Below are 19071 nucleotides of genomic sequence, written 5' to 3'. Positions count from 1 at the left end.
ACAACAGTTAATGTGAAAAAGACCTTCCCTACCTCCCTTCCCTCAAAGAAGTTTTAAATAGTTTGATGTATGACAAGCCAACAATTTTAGGTTTGATTAAAAGAAGCAACTGGGGGGGGGGGGCGCAGCGGCTAGGTGGCTCACTGAATAGAGCACTGTCTCTGGAGCCAGGAGGACCTGAGTACAAATCTGACTCTAGACACTTAACACTTATTAGCCATGTGACCTTGGGCAAGTCACTTAACCCTAATTGCTCTGCCTTCCCTCCCCCACTCAAAAAACAATTGGTCCAGAACAAGGGAGTGGACAGCTCCATTGTACTCTACTCTAACAAAACCATATAGGAACTATCACGTTTGGTTCTGAGTATCACATTTTAAGAGGGGTCCAAAGATGGCGCATTTTCAGAAGAAAATAACTAGGATGGTGAAGGGATTCCAAACAGAGTCATACAAGGTTTTGTGGAAGGCAGAAGGGATGACTGGCCTAGAGAAGAGAATACCTAAAGGGAACATAATGACTGTCTTCAAACATTTGAAGGGCTATCAAGTATAAAACAGATTAGATGTCTTACTTGGTCCCAGAGGGCAGAATTTGTAAGAATGATTGAGATTAATTAAATGTAAATTTGGGAGGATATAAGGAAAAACTTCAAAACAAAATAACTTCCTTTTTGATAAAAAGTGCTGGAAAACAATCTGGCAGAAATTAGGCTTAGACCCACACCTTATACCATATTCTACAATACATTATAAATGGACACATAACCTTAATATACAAGATCATACTATAAAACACTAGAAGAGAAACAGATCATATCCCTTTCACAGCAATAGATAAGAGATATATATTCTGAAACAAATAAGGAATAAAGGCAAGTACAAAAGACAAAATAAATCACTTTGAATATATGAAACTGAAAAGCACAAACAAAAAAAAGTACAAACAAAATGTATCTAGGTTAAGAATGGGAAAAACTTTCTTTTAAAATGTGTGATATATGTACACATAGAGATATATGTGTTTATATCTATACCCATCTATCTATCCATCCATCAATCCATGCATGTATAAATAAAAAAGACCAAAAGCCACTCTCTAATGGATAAGTGGTCAAAGATTATGAACAAATAGTTCTCAAAAGAGTTGCAAACTATTCACCACATGAAAGAATATGTTCCATATCACTAAAAATAAAAGAAATACAAATCAACTCAAAGTTTCAACTCACGCTTTGCAAATTAGCAAAGAGGACAAAGTATGGCAATAGTCATTGTTGGAGTAGTTGAGAATAGGCACACTGATGCAATGTTGATGGCAGTTGTGAATCAGTACCTACTACTTTTTCAATGTGTTGATCAGTTATACTGATTCTTTCCTCCTTTTTCTGTCTTAAGAAAACTGTTACATGGATGGGACTCTGGGAGGGACAGAAGAGGCATATAGGGGAAACTATGGTAATGTAAAAAACAACAACCTAATAAGTCCAAAGACATTAATAAAAACATTTTTTAAAAAAACCTCCTTAAAGGGGGCGGAGCCAAGATGGCGGAGTAGAAGCATGACCCTCCCGTGGCTCCGGCTTCCACCCTCCCCAATCCATGTAAAAAGGGGACTCTAAACAAACTTTGGAGCTGCAGAAGCCACAAAATGACACAGAGAAGCTAACCTCCCGCTGAGAACAGCCCGGCAGGAATCGGCCATCGCAATGCTCTGGGAGCCGAGCCCAGCACCACGCCGAGGCTTTAGCCCCAGGGAGGGACTCCAGATCAGCAGCAGCTGTGGCCCTTTCCAGATTTATCAATATATAGATGCGAAGGACAAGGTGACAGGCCAGTGCAGTCTGGACTTTGGGACCCAGTAAGTGGGAGTGCCTGGCTTTTACCCCCAGGGCAAGAAACCGCTGAGACGCCAGCACAGCCAGCCAGCGCCATGTGGCGGCTTCAGCTCCTGGCCTGCAGAGTGTAGGGGGACCAAGCACCAGTCTGAGGGGTAATCGCTCTTGCTTTAACCTGCTTGGATCTGGATTGCAGTCTAGGGTGGAGGTCCTGGGGTGTGTGTCCAGCTTGCCAGAGTGTGTGGAGACCTCAGAGAGGGCACCCATCTAATACCTCTGGCAGCTGAGAAAACCCCAGCGTTTGGGACGAAAACTCCCATCTGGTGGCAGAATCCTACTGTGGCAAAAAGCCCAAAAGTCAAATCATTGAGTGGCAAAATAAGCAGGCAAAGGAAACAAAGCAGACAGAAGATTCCAACATTACACTCCTATTTTGGGGATAAAAAGGAGCAAGGCATGGAACAGGAGGAAATCAGTGAAGTCAGAACTCCTGCACCAAATGCTTCAAAGGAAAATACAAGCTGGTTACAGGCCATAGAGGACCTTAAGAAGCAGATAAGAGAAGTGAAGGAAAAATTGGGAAGAGAAATGAGAACAATGCAAGAAAATTATGAAATGGGAGTCAACAGCCTGACTGAAGAAAATAATACCTTAAAAAACAGACTGACTCAAATGGCAAAGGAGGCTCAAAAAGGCAATGAGGAGAAGAATGCCTTAAAAAGTCGAATTTGCCAGATGGAAAAAGAATCTCAAAAGCTCACTGAGGAGAATCATTGCTTCAGAATTAGATTGGAGCAAATGGAAGCTAATGACTTTATGAGAAATCAAGATGCTGTTAAACAGATCCAAACAAATGAAAGAATAGAAGGCAATGTGAAATATCTCATGGGAAAAACCACTGACCTGGAAAATAGATCCAGGAGAGATAATTTAAAAATTATTGGACTGCCTGAGAGCCATGACCAAAGTAAGAGCCTGGAAAGCATTCTCCAGGAAGTTCTCAAAGAAAACTGCCCTGATGTTTTAGAACGAGAGGGCAAAATAGAGGTTGAAAGAATCCACCGATCACCTCCTGAAAAAGATCCCCAAAAGAAAACTCCTAGGAATATTATAGCCAGGTTCCGGAATTCCCAGATTAAGGAGAGAATATTACAAGCAGCCAGGAAGAAACAATTTGAATATTGTGGAAACGCAATCAGGATAACCCAGGATCTGGCAGCTTCTACACTGAGGGATCGAAGGGCCTGGAATGTGATATTCCGGAGGTCAAGGGAGCTGGGATTAAAACCAAGAGTCACCTACCCAGCAAAACTGAGTATCATGTTTCAGGGGAAAATATGGTCATTCAGTGGAATACAGGACTTTCAAGCATTCTTGCTGAAAAAACCAGAGTTGAATAGAAAATTTGACATTCAGATACAAGAAGCAAGAGAAGCATGAGAGGGTAAACAGGGAAAAGAAATCATAAGGAACTTATCAAAGTTGAACTATTTTTTTTTTTTAAAGCAATCGGGGTTGAGTGGCTTGCTCGGGGTTGCATGGCCAGTTGTCGTTTCTGGGTGTGGTGCTGAGTGTCTGGACCGGATTTGGTCCGGGTCGTCCCGGCACTGGGGTCAGTGCTCTTGCTCGCTGAGCCACCTGGCCAAAGTGGAACTATTAACATTCCTACATGGAAAAACAATAATTGTAACTTATGAAACTTTTCTCAGTAGTTGAAGGGATTAGAAATATATATGTATATATATATATATATGTCTTTATATGAGGGTATGTGGGCATATGAATACATATGTGAATGTGTGTATATACGTTTACAGGTATACATAGATAGAGGGCACGGGACCAATTTAACAGGAAGGGATGATACTTAAAAGGTGAAATTAAGAGGTGAGAGGAATATAATGAGAGGAGATGGGGAGAGACAGAGTGGGGCAAACTATCTCATACAGAAGAGGCAAGGGAAAATGGTTACAATGGAAGGGAAGAATAGGAAGGCAAAAGGGAATGGGTCAACCTTATTCCTATTGAATCTGGCTTGAGGAGGGAGGGAAATACACACTAAATAGGGGATCTCACCCTCCAGGAGAATGGGGGGGGGAAAGGGGATGTGAGGGGGGATAATGGAAGGGAGGGCAGGCTGGGGGGGGAGGGAAGTTGGAAGCACCCACTTTTGAAAAGGGACAGGATCAAAGTAGAGAACAGAACAAGTGGGAGGTGGGATAGGAGGGAGGGAAATATAGTCAGTCTTTTACAATACATCTACTATGTTATTGTTTTGCATTAGCCGCACATGTACAACCTATACTGAACTGCTTGTCTCCCCAGTGGGGGGTGGGGGGAGGGAATGAATCTAGAATTGAAAGTTTTAAAATCAAATATTCAAATATATGTATATGTGTGTGTGTGTATATATATACATATACTATTATTAGTACCATCTTACATGTTATTAAGAAAAAAAAAGATATACAGGCACTGAGGCATAGAGACCCACTGGAAAAGTTGAAACGGGTATGGGAGAAAATATGGGAGAGAGCAGGCTGGAGGTGGGGATATCCTGTGGGACTGCTGTTTTGGGGGGATGGGTGGGGGGAAAACGGGGAGAAAATTTGTTACTCAAAATCTGGCAGAAACGAATGATGTAAATCAGAAGTTAATAAAGCATTAAAAAAATTAAAAAAAAAAACCTCTTTAAAATTAGACCTGTTCAGAATCCAATCCAACAGTTGTCAAGTACCTATAGTGTGCTGTGGAACAAATGAGATAATATTTTTAAAGAGTTTAGCACAATGCCTGGAACATAGTAGGCAATAAAAGTTTGTTTTCTCTCATCTTCCCCGTGTTAGACCTTGAGGATATAAAGAAAAAAAAAACAAAGCTTACATTCTAGAGGGTGAAGGAGAACATGTAAATAAACAGATATATAGATGATAACTTGAGGAAGGAGTAAGTACAATCAAGGAAATCAATAGACTTTGGGTTGAAAGAAGCTAGGGACTCAGAAAAGTGAAGAGAAAATGCATAGCATTCTAGTGAAAAGGTACAAAGGTGTGAAAGTGTTAGATAAAATGGACCAAACAGGAGGTTTTCAAGAAAGGACAGAGTACCAGTCAGAGATGTAGAGGGGATTTCTGCTCAGATAAGAGACTGAACTGCATGACCTTGAGGTGCCTTCCAGGTCTGAGATTTTATGACTCTGTGACTAGTTCTGGGTTTAGCTCCTAGTAAAACGAAGCCAAGCAAAACTGAATCAGCCCGTCCCTTTCTCCTGGGGAAATCCTTCACCAGACTTCACAGAATATCCCTGGCAGGAGAAGGAGAGAGGGAGAAAGGTATGCCTTTGATACCTTTGTTGGGAAAGTCACTTAGTTCAAACTGCAATTCAAATGGCTGCTCCAGCCACTCATTCCTGTAGCCCTGCCAGTCAGTCTAATCACAAAAGGCTGAAAGTAGCTTTGTTTCCTCAAAAGGCCAGCTCCCACGTGGGGGCCCACAGAACTCCTCTGAATGCTCTCCAGCAACAGCAACCAGTTTCCAAATAAATCTCCAGAGAACAATACCAACAGCTGTGGAAAAGGCCTGGGCATAAGCCACCAGAAGCCTTTTCAAACACTGGCCAGAGGCTAGCAGCCTGGTTCAAAATACCCTAGTTTCACAAATATACATGTGGATGGATCAGTGCCCTCAGAAAGGAAGGAAAGATAGGAAGGAAAAAAAGCATTTATTAATTTACTATGTGCTCAGCATACAGCTAAGCACAGACTGCCATAAAGGAGTTTACAATCTAATGAGGGAAGAAAACAAATACAAGGGAGGAAAAACATGAGGGATGACTAGGAGGAGAATGAAAGCAGGCCAGCCTTGGCCCCTTCATAAAATAGAGGCTCCAGGAGGAACTCACCAATGGGAGAAGGGGGCAGGCCTTGCAGAGGCCATGGTGAGTGGGCTGAAGGGATGGTATGCTGTTCCAGCTTGAGAAAGCCCAAGGGACTGAGAAGTTTCAGGATGAGACCCATAGTCCCCCTGCCATTTCCCATAATGCTAATACTGCCCACCCCCCTCACCCCTCCAGACCAGTTTCAAGGCCTCAACATTTCTACCTTCTTCAGAACTACCTTACTGGATTTTGTTGGGTTGGAGTCAGAGCTTTGTATACCCACAAAACAAAGAAAATACAGGATCCCATTCAACAAATAAGTGCTTGGGAACCTCTATGGCTTTTGATTTCTCCTAACATCCCAGGGCATGAGTCTAGCTCTCCATCTTCCTCCTAGCATATAAATCTAGATGATTCCCACTCAGGCAAGGTAAACTCCAGAAGGATCTGACACATGACAGGAAAAATTGGGGAGAATTGAAATGGAGGTGTTCCTTCCTAGGACAAGAAGGTGGGACCATCATGAAAAAAAGATTTGGGGCATACAGTCTAAAACCTACATTGTAGGGGTGAGATGAGAAAGACAGAGAGAGAGGAAGGAAGAGAGAAAAAAGAAAAGATAGGGAGAGGAGAAGAGGAAGAGAGGGAGGGGGGAGAGAGGGAGAGAGAGAGAGAGAGAAAGAAAGAAAGAAAGAAAGAAAGAAAGAAAGAAAGAAAGAAAGAAAGAAAGAAAGAAAGAAAGAAAGAAAGAAAGAAAGAAAGAAAATCCCAAGGGAAGCCCAAAAAACAAAACCCAGACTCAATATTAACATCTCCACAGCAAAACACTTCCCACTTTTAGGGTCATGTGGGTCACTTGTTAAATGAGAATCTAGTAAGATCAAAAAATTCTCTGTAGTCTAACCTTTTGGTAACATCAGCATGCATATATACGTACTACTAACTCATCTAGAACTCAAAGGTCTAATGTTCCCACCCCAGTGCATGCCCAAGCTCAAATCTCCCTGGCTATTCTGTGACAAGACTACTGCTTGGTGCTCCAGACTTGCAAAGTTAAGCAAACATATGAGAGCAGAAGGCCAAGGACACAATTAAATCATTGGTGACATTTTGTTTTAGTGTATATCAAAACATACCCAACCTATACAGAGATGCAAAAAAACAAGAAAGTGTCTTCTCGGAGGATATGATGGGTGACAGCAAGGAACACTCAACCTTTAAGCTCACTGTCCCTCCCCATCCCACAGAGTACACCTCAACAGCCAGAAGGAAAAATGTTTTCATTAGCCAAAGCAGAAAGGCCAAATCACTCTGGCACAAAACAAAACAAAAATTTAGTTGAGAAACAGAAAGGGGACAAGAAAAGAAGAAAACAGAAGTGATAATGGCAGGAATGGTAAATATCAAGTTGGTAGCAGCGCAGAAAGTTGGTGAGAAAGACAAGAAAAAGCTCCACAGTAGAAACTAGTGGTTATTTAGATCTTAACCAGTCAATAAACATTTATGAAGTACTTACTATGTGCCAAGCACTGTGCTAAGTGCTAAAAAAAAGGAAAAAGAATCTTTGCTCTCAAGGAGTTTACAATCAAATGGTAGAGACAACCTGCAAATAAACATAAACAAGCTATATGCTGGGAAAAGTAGGAAATAATCAAAGGAGAGAAGGCAACTAGAATTAATAAGGGTTGGGGAAGGCTTCCAGTAAGATAGGATTTTAGCTGGGACTTGAAGTCAGAAGGCAAAGATGAGGAAGAAGAGCATTCTAGGCATGAGGGGCAGCCAACGAGAATTTGGAGCCAAGTGGTAAGAGTGTCTTGTTTGGTAGAACAGGAAAAAGGCCAGAGTCACCGGATCAAAGAGCACACCTAGATACACCATTTTCTAAAGGCCAAGATCCCCAAGGGCAAAAGGGTCTTTAGGGAAAATGCAAACTAAGTCCTATTCACTTCACCAGCCTCATACAGTATGAATGTAAAATTTAGATAGGGTAGCACTCTTAGCATTCCCACCAGGTCAAATCAGAATCTTAAACTGTGGATCATGACCCCATATGGGTTAAGAAGTGCTGAACCCCACAGTTTAAGAAGCACTGAAGGGGTCATGAGTGGAAAGAGTTTAAAAAGCCCTGGATCAGATGAAATTGGGTCAGCTATAACATAGCAGAGTACTGTAGACCAGATAGGAGTACACACACAGGCAGGCAGCAGAACAAGTCCCCACTGTATCCTTGGTTATGTATTTTACTTATCCTCCAGTGAAAAGGTCAGAGGGTGTCCTGACCATCTCTGACTCACTGCTCACATAAAGACAAAAGCTTGCTCGGAGGAAATGGGGCTCTCTGAGTTGTGTAATGCACAGAGTAGCTTTGCACAGTGAGACTAAGCACTGGAAGGCTGGATCTAGCTGGTTTGAAAACAAAAACAAAAACAAAACACCCAAAACCAAATATATACAAGAGACAAACCAGGAAGCTGCGGAAATATGCTGGAGCTGTTTCAGAGAGCTCATACCTGTGCCCTGTCTCACATCACTGACCATACACAGGTTTGTGCTGACAAAACTAGCCTACCCAATTCTGGCTTGGCTAGTACGGGAAGATCAAATGCCCCAGGGCAGATCTAAGTCAGAAATCTTGGCTGTTCTCTTTATGTATGTGCTAATACTATAGGTTCCCATATAATAAAACCTTTCAAGTAATTAAAAAACTTAAATGTCTTAGAGTTTCCAAAAATGTTCCACGTTTATCAGTGGGTTGTTTATAGAAAGCAAGCATTAGGAAGGGTTTCCAGAAACACTTCCTTGTCTGTTTGTGTGTTTTACTACAGTGAAAGATCATTTGTAAGCCAGTCTTACCTGGGGATGGCAGGGCTATTCCACTGCTAAACTTACCCAGAAGATTGGTGGCTGGAAATTTACCCTCTTTTATACCCAAACCCAATGTGACCTCACAGAATCAACCTATAAAACAAGTGTTAATTCAAATGTTCCTACGGAAGAGGTTCATGAAAAAGCAAATAAAATCCATCTGGCAGCACCAGATAGGCCTTTGGATTTCTTGGTAACATCAAAGGTAAAATTTTTAATGGTGTAAACCTCTCACCTGACCTATTTCCTAATTGGTTTGCCTGCCTCGAGTCTCTCTTCTCTCCAATCCATCCTCCACACAGTTGCTTAAGTGATTTTCCTAAAAAACAGATCTGGTGACCATGTCATTTCCTTGCTAAATAGAATTCTAGTGCTCCCTACTACTTTCATAATCCCCCTGAACGCTAGTGTCTTCCCTTAACTGATTATATTCAATTTATTCTGTATCTATCTTGTTTGTATATAGCTGTTTTCATGTTGTCTCCTCCGTTACACTATGAACTTGAGAGCTAGGAGTGTCTTTACCTTTTTTGAGTATGCTCAGTGCCTAGCACAGTGCCCAGAAAACTGAAGGTGGTAAGTGCTTGCTGACTGACTGATTCAGCACCTAGGGTAGTGCCTGGCACATAGTAATTTCTAAATGTACAAAAATCAAACTTAAGGAAGGTGAGCTCCCTGCAAAGGGATTCTACTAACAGAGAATTTGCAAGCCCCCACATGCAGTCAATATTTGATAGAGGAGAGGAAAACTGGGTAAAGTCTAAAATATACCGAGTTTTGGAACAGAAGATTTCAAAGGATTCAGAGGATAGCTGAAATCCCATGAACTAAAATTCTGCAACAGAGATAAATGGAAATATTATTAAAAGGAGTGAAGAAACAGCAGAGGACAGTAATACAGGACAGCTGGTAGTCCAAGCTGTCTGGAACATTGAATACAATGAAGGGGAATATTATGAGAAGGCTGGAAAGGTGAGTTGGACCCAGATTGGAATGGTGGGGAGGAAAATGACAGAAGTCAGAGCTTAAATTTTATGGACAAATATAGGTTTAATTTAAAGAATAATGTCCCCCAAATAAAGCTAATCAAAGTGCAATGGTCTATCTCAAGCAGAAGCTAGATGACCACCAGGTTTGTTGAAAAGGGGCTCAGTTCTCAGTTCTCTTTTAGACCTGACTTGGACCTTATATATAGCCCCTGTTGGCCCTTGCGATCTGCCCTCCCTTCAGACTTAAGGTGTTCTCTTCTAAGATACCTACAATTTTTTAATTGTTCAATCAAAAGGCTTTTTCTCAATCCTCATTTTCTTTGACTTCGCTGTGGTTTTTAATAATGCTAACCATTTGTTCTTCCTGAACACTCTTCTCCCTTATATCAAGAGTCATGCTTTTACTTTCTGCCTAGCTAACTGATCTTCTCAGGTTTTCTTTGTAGAATTATCATCCATCTTCTGTAGTTTTCCCTGGTCCTCTCCTCTCCTCTCTTCTCTTCTTCCTCTCTAATTTCACCAACTACCATGTTCCCATAATCTTTGTGATGACTCCCAAATCTAATTTCTTTCCTACATTCCAATCACATTGTCAACTGTCTGTTGAATTCTGTCTCCTGGATATACTACCGTGTTTCCCCGATAATAAGACCTATCCCGAAAATAAGCCCTCCCCGTACTGTGTAAGATTCCTCTAAAATAAGCCCTCCCCCGAAAATAAGCCCTATTGAGATTGCTACTGTAGTGAAGGTGATCCCCTGCGCTACATTACGGTACCCTCTGTATGCACCGTTCCCCCCCCCAGGTGAAACGCACGCCGCGCTCCGAGCTGCATCCAATCAGAGCTGCAGCAGTGAGCGCGTCATCCTGTTCTTCCCCAGTGATTTGCTTATTGAATAAAGGTACATTTTTTTGTTCACATTTACCTGTTTATTAAAATTGCTGTCAATGTTCATTAAAATAAGCCCTCTGGTGTTTTTCTGTCCAAAAAAATAATAAGACAGTGTCTTATTATCAGGGAAACACGGTACTGGCATCTCAAACTTAGAATGTCTAAAATAGAATTCATCTTCTTTCCAAATCTGTTTACCCCCTTCAACAAACTTCTCTATTTCTGTTGAGGACACCACCATAGTCCCAATTACCAAGGTTTGTAACCTCAGGATCATCTTTGATTCTTCCTTCTCCCTAATCCCTCACTCACACCCATCCCCTCCCCAATATTCAACAATTGCCAAACTTTACAGATTCTAACTCTATAACATCTCTTGCAGCTGTTTCCCTTATCCTTGCTCAGACAGCCACCAAGCCAGTTCAAGCCCTTATCAAGTACCATATTAACTATTCTAATAGCTTGCTCCTAACTGACCCTCCTGCTTCATCTTTGCCCTCTTCAATCTAACCTCCACATAACTGCCAAAAGAATTTTTCTAACTAAATCCTCACCATGTTGCTCTCTTGCTAAAAATTTTCGATGCCTCCCCATTGTTTATAGGATAAAATACAGACTCTTCAGCCTGCCACTTAAGACCCTCCACAATCTGATTCTCACTTACCTTTTCAGCCTTGTATCATACTAATCCTACTCTCGGAACTCTTAAACTGCAGTCAAATTGGACTACTATCTTTCCCTCAAAGATTCTCTCCTGTCTTTATATATCTGATTCATTTCAGAAGTTACTTCCTCACTGAAGCCTTCTGTGAATCCCACCGTTTTGAGATTAGGACTCCTCAATTTTCCTTGTAATGTACTTATGTGGGTATCTCTATTCTCCTCCCAATAATAAATAAGCTCGTAGACAGCAAAAACTGTTTAATTTACATCTCTGTAAGAACCTACTACAGTGACTTGAGCAGAAGGAATTTAATAAATGCTTGCCTAACTGACTCTCAGCTCTGAGAGCCTGGAATTCTTTCCTCTTAATACAAAGAGAAGCAATTTACCGTGTTCCCCCGATAATAAGACACTGTCTTATTATTTTTTTGGACAGAAAAATAACAGAGGGCTTATTTTCAGGGGAGGGCTTATTTTAATGAACATTGACAGCAATTTTAATAAACATGTAAATGTGAACAAAAAAATGTACCTTTATTCAAGCGCGGTGTGCGTTTCATGGGGGGGGGGACGGGACGGTGCATACAGAGGGTACCGTAATGTAGCATGTAGCGCAGGGGATCACCTTCACTACAGTAGCAATCTCAATAGGGCTTATTTTAGAGGAATCTTACACAGTAAGGGGAGGGCTTATTTTTGGGATAGGTCTTATTATCAGGGAAACATGGTATATAAAAGAACTAGGGAACTGGTTTTAATATTGTTCCACATGGGATAAGATGACTATAACTGGACAGTAAGTTAAGAAATGGTCAACAACTGAACTGGCTGTTCTATTTGGAGTATTCTAGACCAGAAGGAATTGACCAGAGTCTGGTGGTAATTTCCTTGGACTACTGTAGCTGGCCCCACCCCCATCCCAGGCCATCTGGAGGGACCCACCACCTCCTTTCAGGAAGGAAAAGGTTTTCTCAACATGAATTATGATCCATCCCACAGTCCATCTCTGTTCATTTGTATTTCTGCTGAGATCTTTCTCTTCCATTAAGGCCTCCATCAAAGATCTTCCCAAGGCCTCACTGTGGTATGAAGGTGACCACTATAATGTGGAGATGGGGTTTTGGAGGCTTTGCCACTGGAACACAAACTCTGGCAGGCTCCATCAAGTTGGAATACAGTTTTCTGTCCAAGGACTAGCCAAACTAAGTACAAAGAGGGGCAGCACCAGACTGACCACGAAATGCTGAACTTTTTTTTTTTTTGGGGGGGGATGTTGCTATGGTCAAGTATTTTTGTTTTGACCTTTGCTATTAACGAGTGGATTATCTAACTGTGATGACACTTAAATGTGTTTTCTCATTATATGTCCTCACAGATACATGTGTCCACTTGTTATAGCAAAGATCAAAACAAAAACAGTCCCTTAGCTAACTACAACATTTGGACTCTTCTGTTTCTACAGCTGCAGAATGATAGAAAAGAAGGTAAACGATGGTAAGAATCAGTTTTTAGTCCAACTATAAAAATTTATTTTACTTTTAATGCTCTAAACACAACACCTTTGGCCAGTAAACTGATAGTGCCGAAGGAAATAAACGTTATCTGCATTGTCATTCTCATTATGAATGAAACCAAAAACATAAAGAATGTACAACTAAATGGAAGAACAACTTAAATGTTCTACTGCAAACAAGTGTTGTGTAGTAGAAAGAAGACTATTTTACTAATAATCACTTGTGTGCCCTTTACAGCAAATGACTTCCTACTTTAAGGACCTCAGTTTTCTCACCTCTAAGATGACAGTTGGAGTTAATAATATCTAATTTGCCTCCAAGCTCTGAAGTCTAGGATCTGGAGTTAGTTGAGTTCATTTCAGTATATATCCAAAGACAGTAAGAAACATTTTCTTAGGGGACATTTGGTCATCTTGCATTTCAGTTTTCAAGACATAAACAAACAGATGACAGACTTAAACAACATTTATTAACAAAGGATGATGAATTAATAAAGTCTATTTAGATGGGATCCTCCAAATGAATTTAATATGTACTTTTGGACTCAATGACTTTCATCTACAATGAATAGCACACACAAAAAAAGTTGGGTTACAGCTCAAGATCAAGAAATGAAAGAGCCTGAAAGATAACTGAGAAACTCCAAGCCTACCCATATATCATGACTACTCTTAAAGAGAGTTGGCAGTCAATGGATGTGGCAAGTACCAAACAGTATCACCAAAAGGAAAAAAAAAAGATTGTCTTGACAGGAACCAATTGTTTATAAGCACTGGAGTAATTTCACATTCAAGTGTCTTCCCAGTTAAATAATTCATTCATTAGAGCAAGGGTCAAAACAAATAAAACAGAAGGAAGAGGTGAATAGATCAATACATCATACTCACCCTATGCAACACATACATTTCTTCCCATAAATCATTCACAAGTGGGCCACCCAAGATGCTAAGAGCCATCTAGATGCATGAAAGCATCATCTCTTACCCCTCTCTCACTATCTGATGAGTCCGTATCCTTTTCTGTTTGTACCCATCTCTCTGGAAACCTCTATTCACTTATATATTTTGCATTCAACTTCCTTAAGATATTCGTTTTTCCTGGGAAATCCTTAATTATTAATCACCAAAACAAAAGAAGGTAAAAAAGCTCAGTCTCAGGTCAGCAAACATTTGATCTCCACAGATGTCCTCCCTTCAAAAAGTACAGAGGAATGCTGATTTATAGTACAAGTTCATTTGCAAAATATCATACAGGAGGATGATAAATTAATAGTACTGCTGCCTTGCAAAATAATAACCAGCAATTGAGGGGGGGGGGAAAAAGCCAAGAAAGAGAATAAAACATTTGTATCACCCATCCCAAGAATACTGTAGAAACTGGAAAGAAGACAACAGATCTGAAATGAAATATAGAAGACAATGTTTCTATGTTAATATATTGTCACCATTGATAAGAGTGTAATTTATCACATTTGGACTCATTTTACTGTACCTGATGTGCTTACTATAAGAAAATGAAAACTACACTTTACTGAAATGGGGAAGTGGCTGGATATAATTGAATACACAGGGAAGAAATCTATGCTTGAAGTAACAATTTTAATGGCATTCAGAGATTGATTTTCAAGTTAATTCACAAAAGATGTTCCTAAAGAACAAAAAAGACTATGGACCATATTATTTCCCCAAAATAACTTATCAAACCAGATCATGATCTTTTATCTACAAAACTTTTATTAGAATGGTTTATACAGATATTGAGGGTATGTTAGATGAAAGTAAAAGAAGGGGAAAAGTAGGCTTTTGAAGGCTATTTTTTTTTTGAAGCAGACTACATCTTCACTATCAAAATTAAGATACAGGAAAGAAACCTGATTACTAAAAAGCAAAATGACTTAGTAGAACAAAAGCTTCAGTTATAATGTGGTGCCTCCTCCATGCATATTAGATCATTCAAGAACCCTTAATAACTTCAACCAAAAAGATATCTTTGTCCAAAAATTTCTGCACACAATATTATCAAGCAAGGTATAAAACAAAGAGAAACACATGCTCACCACAGGTGTGCATCTCTCTCATGGGCATAATCGAGACAAAAGGCCTCTCTACATAGAAAGTGAAACTCTTTCAGACATCCTTATCTGCTAAAGAGAAATCTCAATATGATTTCATGAACACTCAAAAAGGCTGGCCTAGCAATCCTCACAGAAAAAACAAAGTGAATGAATAAAAATTGTGTGATTATTAGGACTATGTCTCCTTTTCCAACACTGTCAATAAAGATGATAACAAATGACTCCCTAAATATAACTAGCAAGTGAGAGATAAAATAGGGTGACATAAATGTAACATCATGGCGGATGTCCCATTCAAAGAAAATAGATTCCCTAAATGTTTATGTTCTCCACATTTTTGTTTGCAAATGATATGCTAACTGTACTGAACTCCAGAACACTAAAGGCCTTTTTCAATGCAACTGATGAGATAAAGGATACTAGTAATTTATACCAGGAAAGAAAAAGTTAATGAAAAATAAATATTGTCCATATTAAATCATGTAGTCTATTCATTTATTCTATTAGTAGACACTTAGAAATGAATAAGAAATCGACCTGAGATTGCTTGTGGAAAATTGCTCGATGTTTTCAATGATCTTAGTTGTTTCCTAATACAAAGGCTATGTTTTCATTCTTCAATAGTCAGTTAACAAATATTTATTAAACACTTAACTATGTGCCCAGGCACTATACTAAGCACTAGACATACAAATACAAGCAAAAAGACAGTCTCAGTCCTCAAGGAGCTTACATTCTAAAGGGAAGACAACACATAAAAAGGAAGCTGAAGTGGGCACAGAGGCATGATTGGAGGAGTCTAGATTGTAGCCTACTGAAAAATAAAGGGATAACTGGGTTGGGAGCTCTCCTAAAACAGAGGTTTTGGAAAGAGCCATCAAGAGAAAGAGGCCATGGGGCCGAAGGTACTTCCCAAGATGTGATTTCGAGAGCTAAAGTGATCTTTCAAGATGAAGAGTTTTAGGGGGTATGATCTACCTATGCCTTAGAAACCTCTTCACCCAGGAAGCTCACTCTACTTGGAATATTTTTTACATTGGAAGTGCTCTCTGCCCCTGAGGACTCACCTTCTGATAAGCTAGTTCCTCCCAAGTAGCCCAAGACAGCCAGACTTTCATTCCTTTCTAGGCAACACTGTGCATTGTCTCCACAATACTTTTCTCTACCAAGAACCTCACCAGGTACCATCAGGGTACCTAGCCCCCTTCATGTGTTGTCAGCAGCATTAGAATGTAAGCTCCAGGAACTTGACTTTCTGCTTGTATTTTGGAGTCCTAACATTTGGCACAGTGCCTGGCACATAGTAAGACCTCGATAAATGCTTGCTGACTGCCTGATTTTCAACAGTAATAATAGCTAGCATTTCCAAATTATGCTGTTAAGAAAGTCATGGAACACAATCCCAGAAGAATCAAAATTCTAGGCAAACTGATTTTGGCTTAGAAGAAGTAACATCATCAAGACATCATCAAAGATGCATGTCTTTTTCTAGTCATGAAATGAGCCAATCAGGTATGAAAAGCAAAGGATTAAACAAATAGATGTGCTAAATACTGCAAATATCAAGCCTTGAAGAAGGCCTCCAAACTGGGTATATAGCTACTCCATGGAAGACATATGAAAGGACAGACAAAAATCAGTGGATGAATTTTTATATACACAGGCAGACCACAGAAATAAATGCCTGAGTTAAGATATCACCTCTTACATTCAGTGTTCCTTGATTGTGAAGTGAACTCGCCTTCCTCAATTTCTGTAAATCACTTGGAATGAATCTCTCCCCTGCCCCTACAGCATTTTGCTTTTTGGATCATATATGTGTGTACATGTCATAACACCTCCTTTACACCCTAAGCATCACAAGACCGGCTTCATTTGATTTTCCTGGGACTTGGACAAAGTACACACTTCTTATGTGTTGAACCGAATTGCTTACATTGATAAGACACGGCCAATACACATCTTTTGCTGGGGATCCCTGGATCCCCTAGCTAGGGGAAGGAGGCCAGTCTGCCTTCTTCTTAGGCTCATATGGAGGGAAAATGCTACAGCCATAAGAAAGCCCCTCTTCCAAGCCTCGATGCCCACGTGGCAGCGGGCTGCCTCCTAGCATGCAACTGGGATCCCACAGACAAAGCTGTCAGGCACACACGGCAGGGTAAGGGGGTGGAGGGATATGGGGGACAGGAACTGGCACTATTGCACCCCGCCCCTAGGACCCCAAGCTCATCCCAGGATGCAATGGGGGGATGGAGGCGGGGAGGAAGAGGACGGCTCGTTCCAGCATGCCCCGCGATGGCCAGCGAAAATTACACCCCCACCCCTACCCCCGGCATGCAAAGCGGAACGACTGGGACTCGGTGCCCCGAGCGCTCCGGCGCAAAGAAGTCTGGGCGTAGTAGTTCCAGGCCGCCGCCGCCGGGAAGCCAGTAGCCCTGCCCCCCCTCCAGGCGCCTTCCCGTCTCCAGGAGGCTAAAGATGAAGGAGATCCACGCAATGGACCCGCGGACACGGCGGCAGCACCTGCCATAGACTTCCTGGGCCCTCAGCCGGCCCTCCCCCCACCCTCCCGCGCCCATCTCGCCGCTGACTGCACTCCGGGAGGGGCTCACTTACGAGAGTAATGGTCGCCGTCGCCATCTTGCGTCCGCCGCGGCCGCCGCGCGCGCCTCACTCTTCCCACTACTCTGTTCACTCTCGCGAGAGCTCCTCCCAGCAAACGTAACGGAAGGTGGAACTGGTGGAAAACTCGCGAGATGTCTTTGGCTCTGCCTTGGAAAGGGAAAAGAGAATAACCAAGAACCCACTTCCTGCCTGAGACTACAGGCTAACGCCTCTGAGCAGGCGGGACAAAGAAAGGCAGGAGGGAGGCGGAGCCCTGGGAGACAGGGTAGAGCGCCGTGCGGCGGGAAAGAGAGGCCTCGGGACGCGGCCTAGCTCGAGCTCGTCATCTCGCCCCCCTCTGGGGAGCCCGAGAAGCCCAGGCCGTTGCTCACCGGGGCCTGGCAACCCTCCTTCCCCTAGTCTCTTGCAGACCTCTGATGGCGGGGAGCTCACTACCTTAGGAGGCAGCCGGGGATGGCTCTAAATCAGAGGTGCTTAACCATTTTTCTTCACGGTCCCTTTCTCAAAATCGGGTTTTTTAAAATGTGTAAATTATATATAGAATCACAGAGGACACCAATTACATTGAAATTCAGAGACACAACCAGAGGCTCTGGTCTGAAATCAGTGAAGACCCAAGTTCAAATCCAGCCTCAAAAACTTGGTAGCAGTGTAACCCTGAGCAAGTCACTTAACCTCTGCCTGCCTAACTTTCCTCCTCTATAAAATGGGAGATAATAATAGCACCTTACCCCGGGTTGTGAAGATAAAATGAGTTATTTGTGAAGATCTTTGTAAATCTTAAATTGATGATAATAAAAGCTACCTAAGATATTTTCAAAGAAAATTCATGGATCCAGGGTTTAGAATCCCGACAAAATCTAATGGTCAGGAAGGTTTTTTTTTTCCTGACAGCAGTCATAAGGCTACTCTATAGTCAGTTCATGACAGTGCTTCCTAAAAATATTTTTAAAATTCATATTCATGCATGATTTAAGATTTGTTTTTTCAAAGCTAGGTGGTACAGCGCTGGGCTTGGAATCAGGAAGATCTGAGTTCAGATTCTGCTTCAGACACTTAACTAGCTTTGTGACACTGCAAGTAACTTGACCTGTTTGCCTTAGTTTCCTCAGCCTTAAAATGGGGATTATGATAGCATCCACCTCTCAGGATTGTTGTGAGGTCTAAATGAGATAATATTTGTAAAGCTCCGGAGACATGGTAAGTGCCATATAAATGTTAACTATTATCAAGACAGTCTCATTCTACTCAACCTCCTCTCCCACCCCTCATTTCCCACCTGCTAAGTTGTTTTGGGATTTCTTTGGAACTTTCCATTATGCCCCTCCTCTTCTTTGGTGTTCCCTTGTCCCATAGGCATATATGGTAAGCTCCAATTGGCTGTGTCTCCATTCCTATTTATTTGTATGCTCAGCTCTTAGCTCAGGGCCTGGCACTACTAGGTGCTTAGTAAACATAGATCGATTGATTCAATAAATAAAATTTGATAAAAGTCATTAAATATTTAATTAGCACCTATTATGTGCCAGACGCCGATGACACAAAACAAAGCAACCAACCTTCAATGAATTTACAATCTGATGGGGAAGACTGAAGGAAGGCTCCAGAATTAAGAGGGGCTGGGGAAAGCTTCCTCTAGGGGGCTGGGTTTTAGTTGAAACTTAGGAAGGCAGAGAGGTCATTAGAGAGGAGGAGAGAGAATGTTCCAAGCATGAGGGACAGCCAAAAAAAATGC

General features: G+C 41.4%; 1 protein-coding gene across 4 annotated transcripts in view; it reads right to left on the bottom strand.

Moving 5' to 3' along the window:
- The window catches only part of PUF60 (poly(U) binding splicing factor 60), a 38100-nt gene extending 20627 nt beyond the window's left edge, over nt 1-17473 (bottom strand). Inside the window, exon 1 of one of the 4 annotated variants that reach the window (XM_069097078.1) lies at nt 17328-17473. In XM_069097078.1, coding sequence (XP_068953179.1) covers nt 17328-17351 — 24 coding nt within the window. In that variant the 5' untranslated portion in view covers nt 17352-17473. The remainder of the gene's footprint in view (nt 1-17327) is intronic. The other 3 variants (XM_069097076.1, XM_069097079.1, XM_069097077.1) reach the window with 3 other exon arrangements.
- Nucleotides 17474-19071: the final 1598 nt, after the last annotated feature.

This window comes from Petaurus breviceps, unplaced genomic scaffold (assembly GCF_028583685.1).
Source record: "Petaurus breviceps papuanus isolate PSGF00001 unplaced genomic scaffold, PetGlider_PUasm1.0 350, whole genome shotgun sequence".
NCBI classification, from domain to species: domain Eukaryota; kingdom Metazoa; phylum Chordata; class Mammalia; order Diprotodontia; family Petauridae; genus Petaurus; species Petaurus breviceps.
The sequence above is the reverse complement of the archived record's forward strand: the minus strand, read 5'-3'. Positions and strand labels throughout refer to the sequence as shown.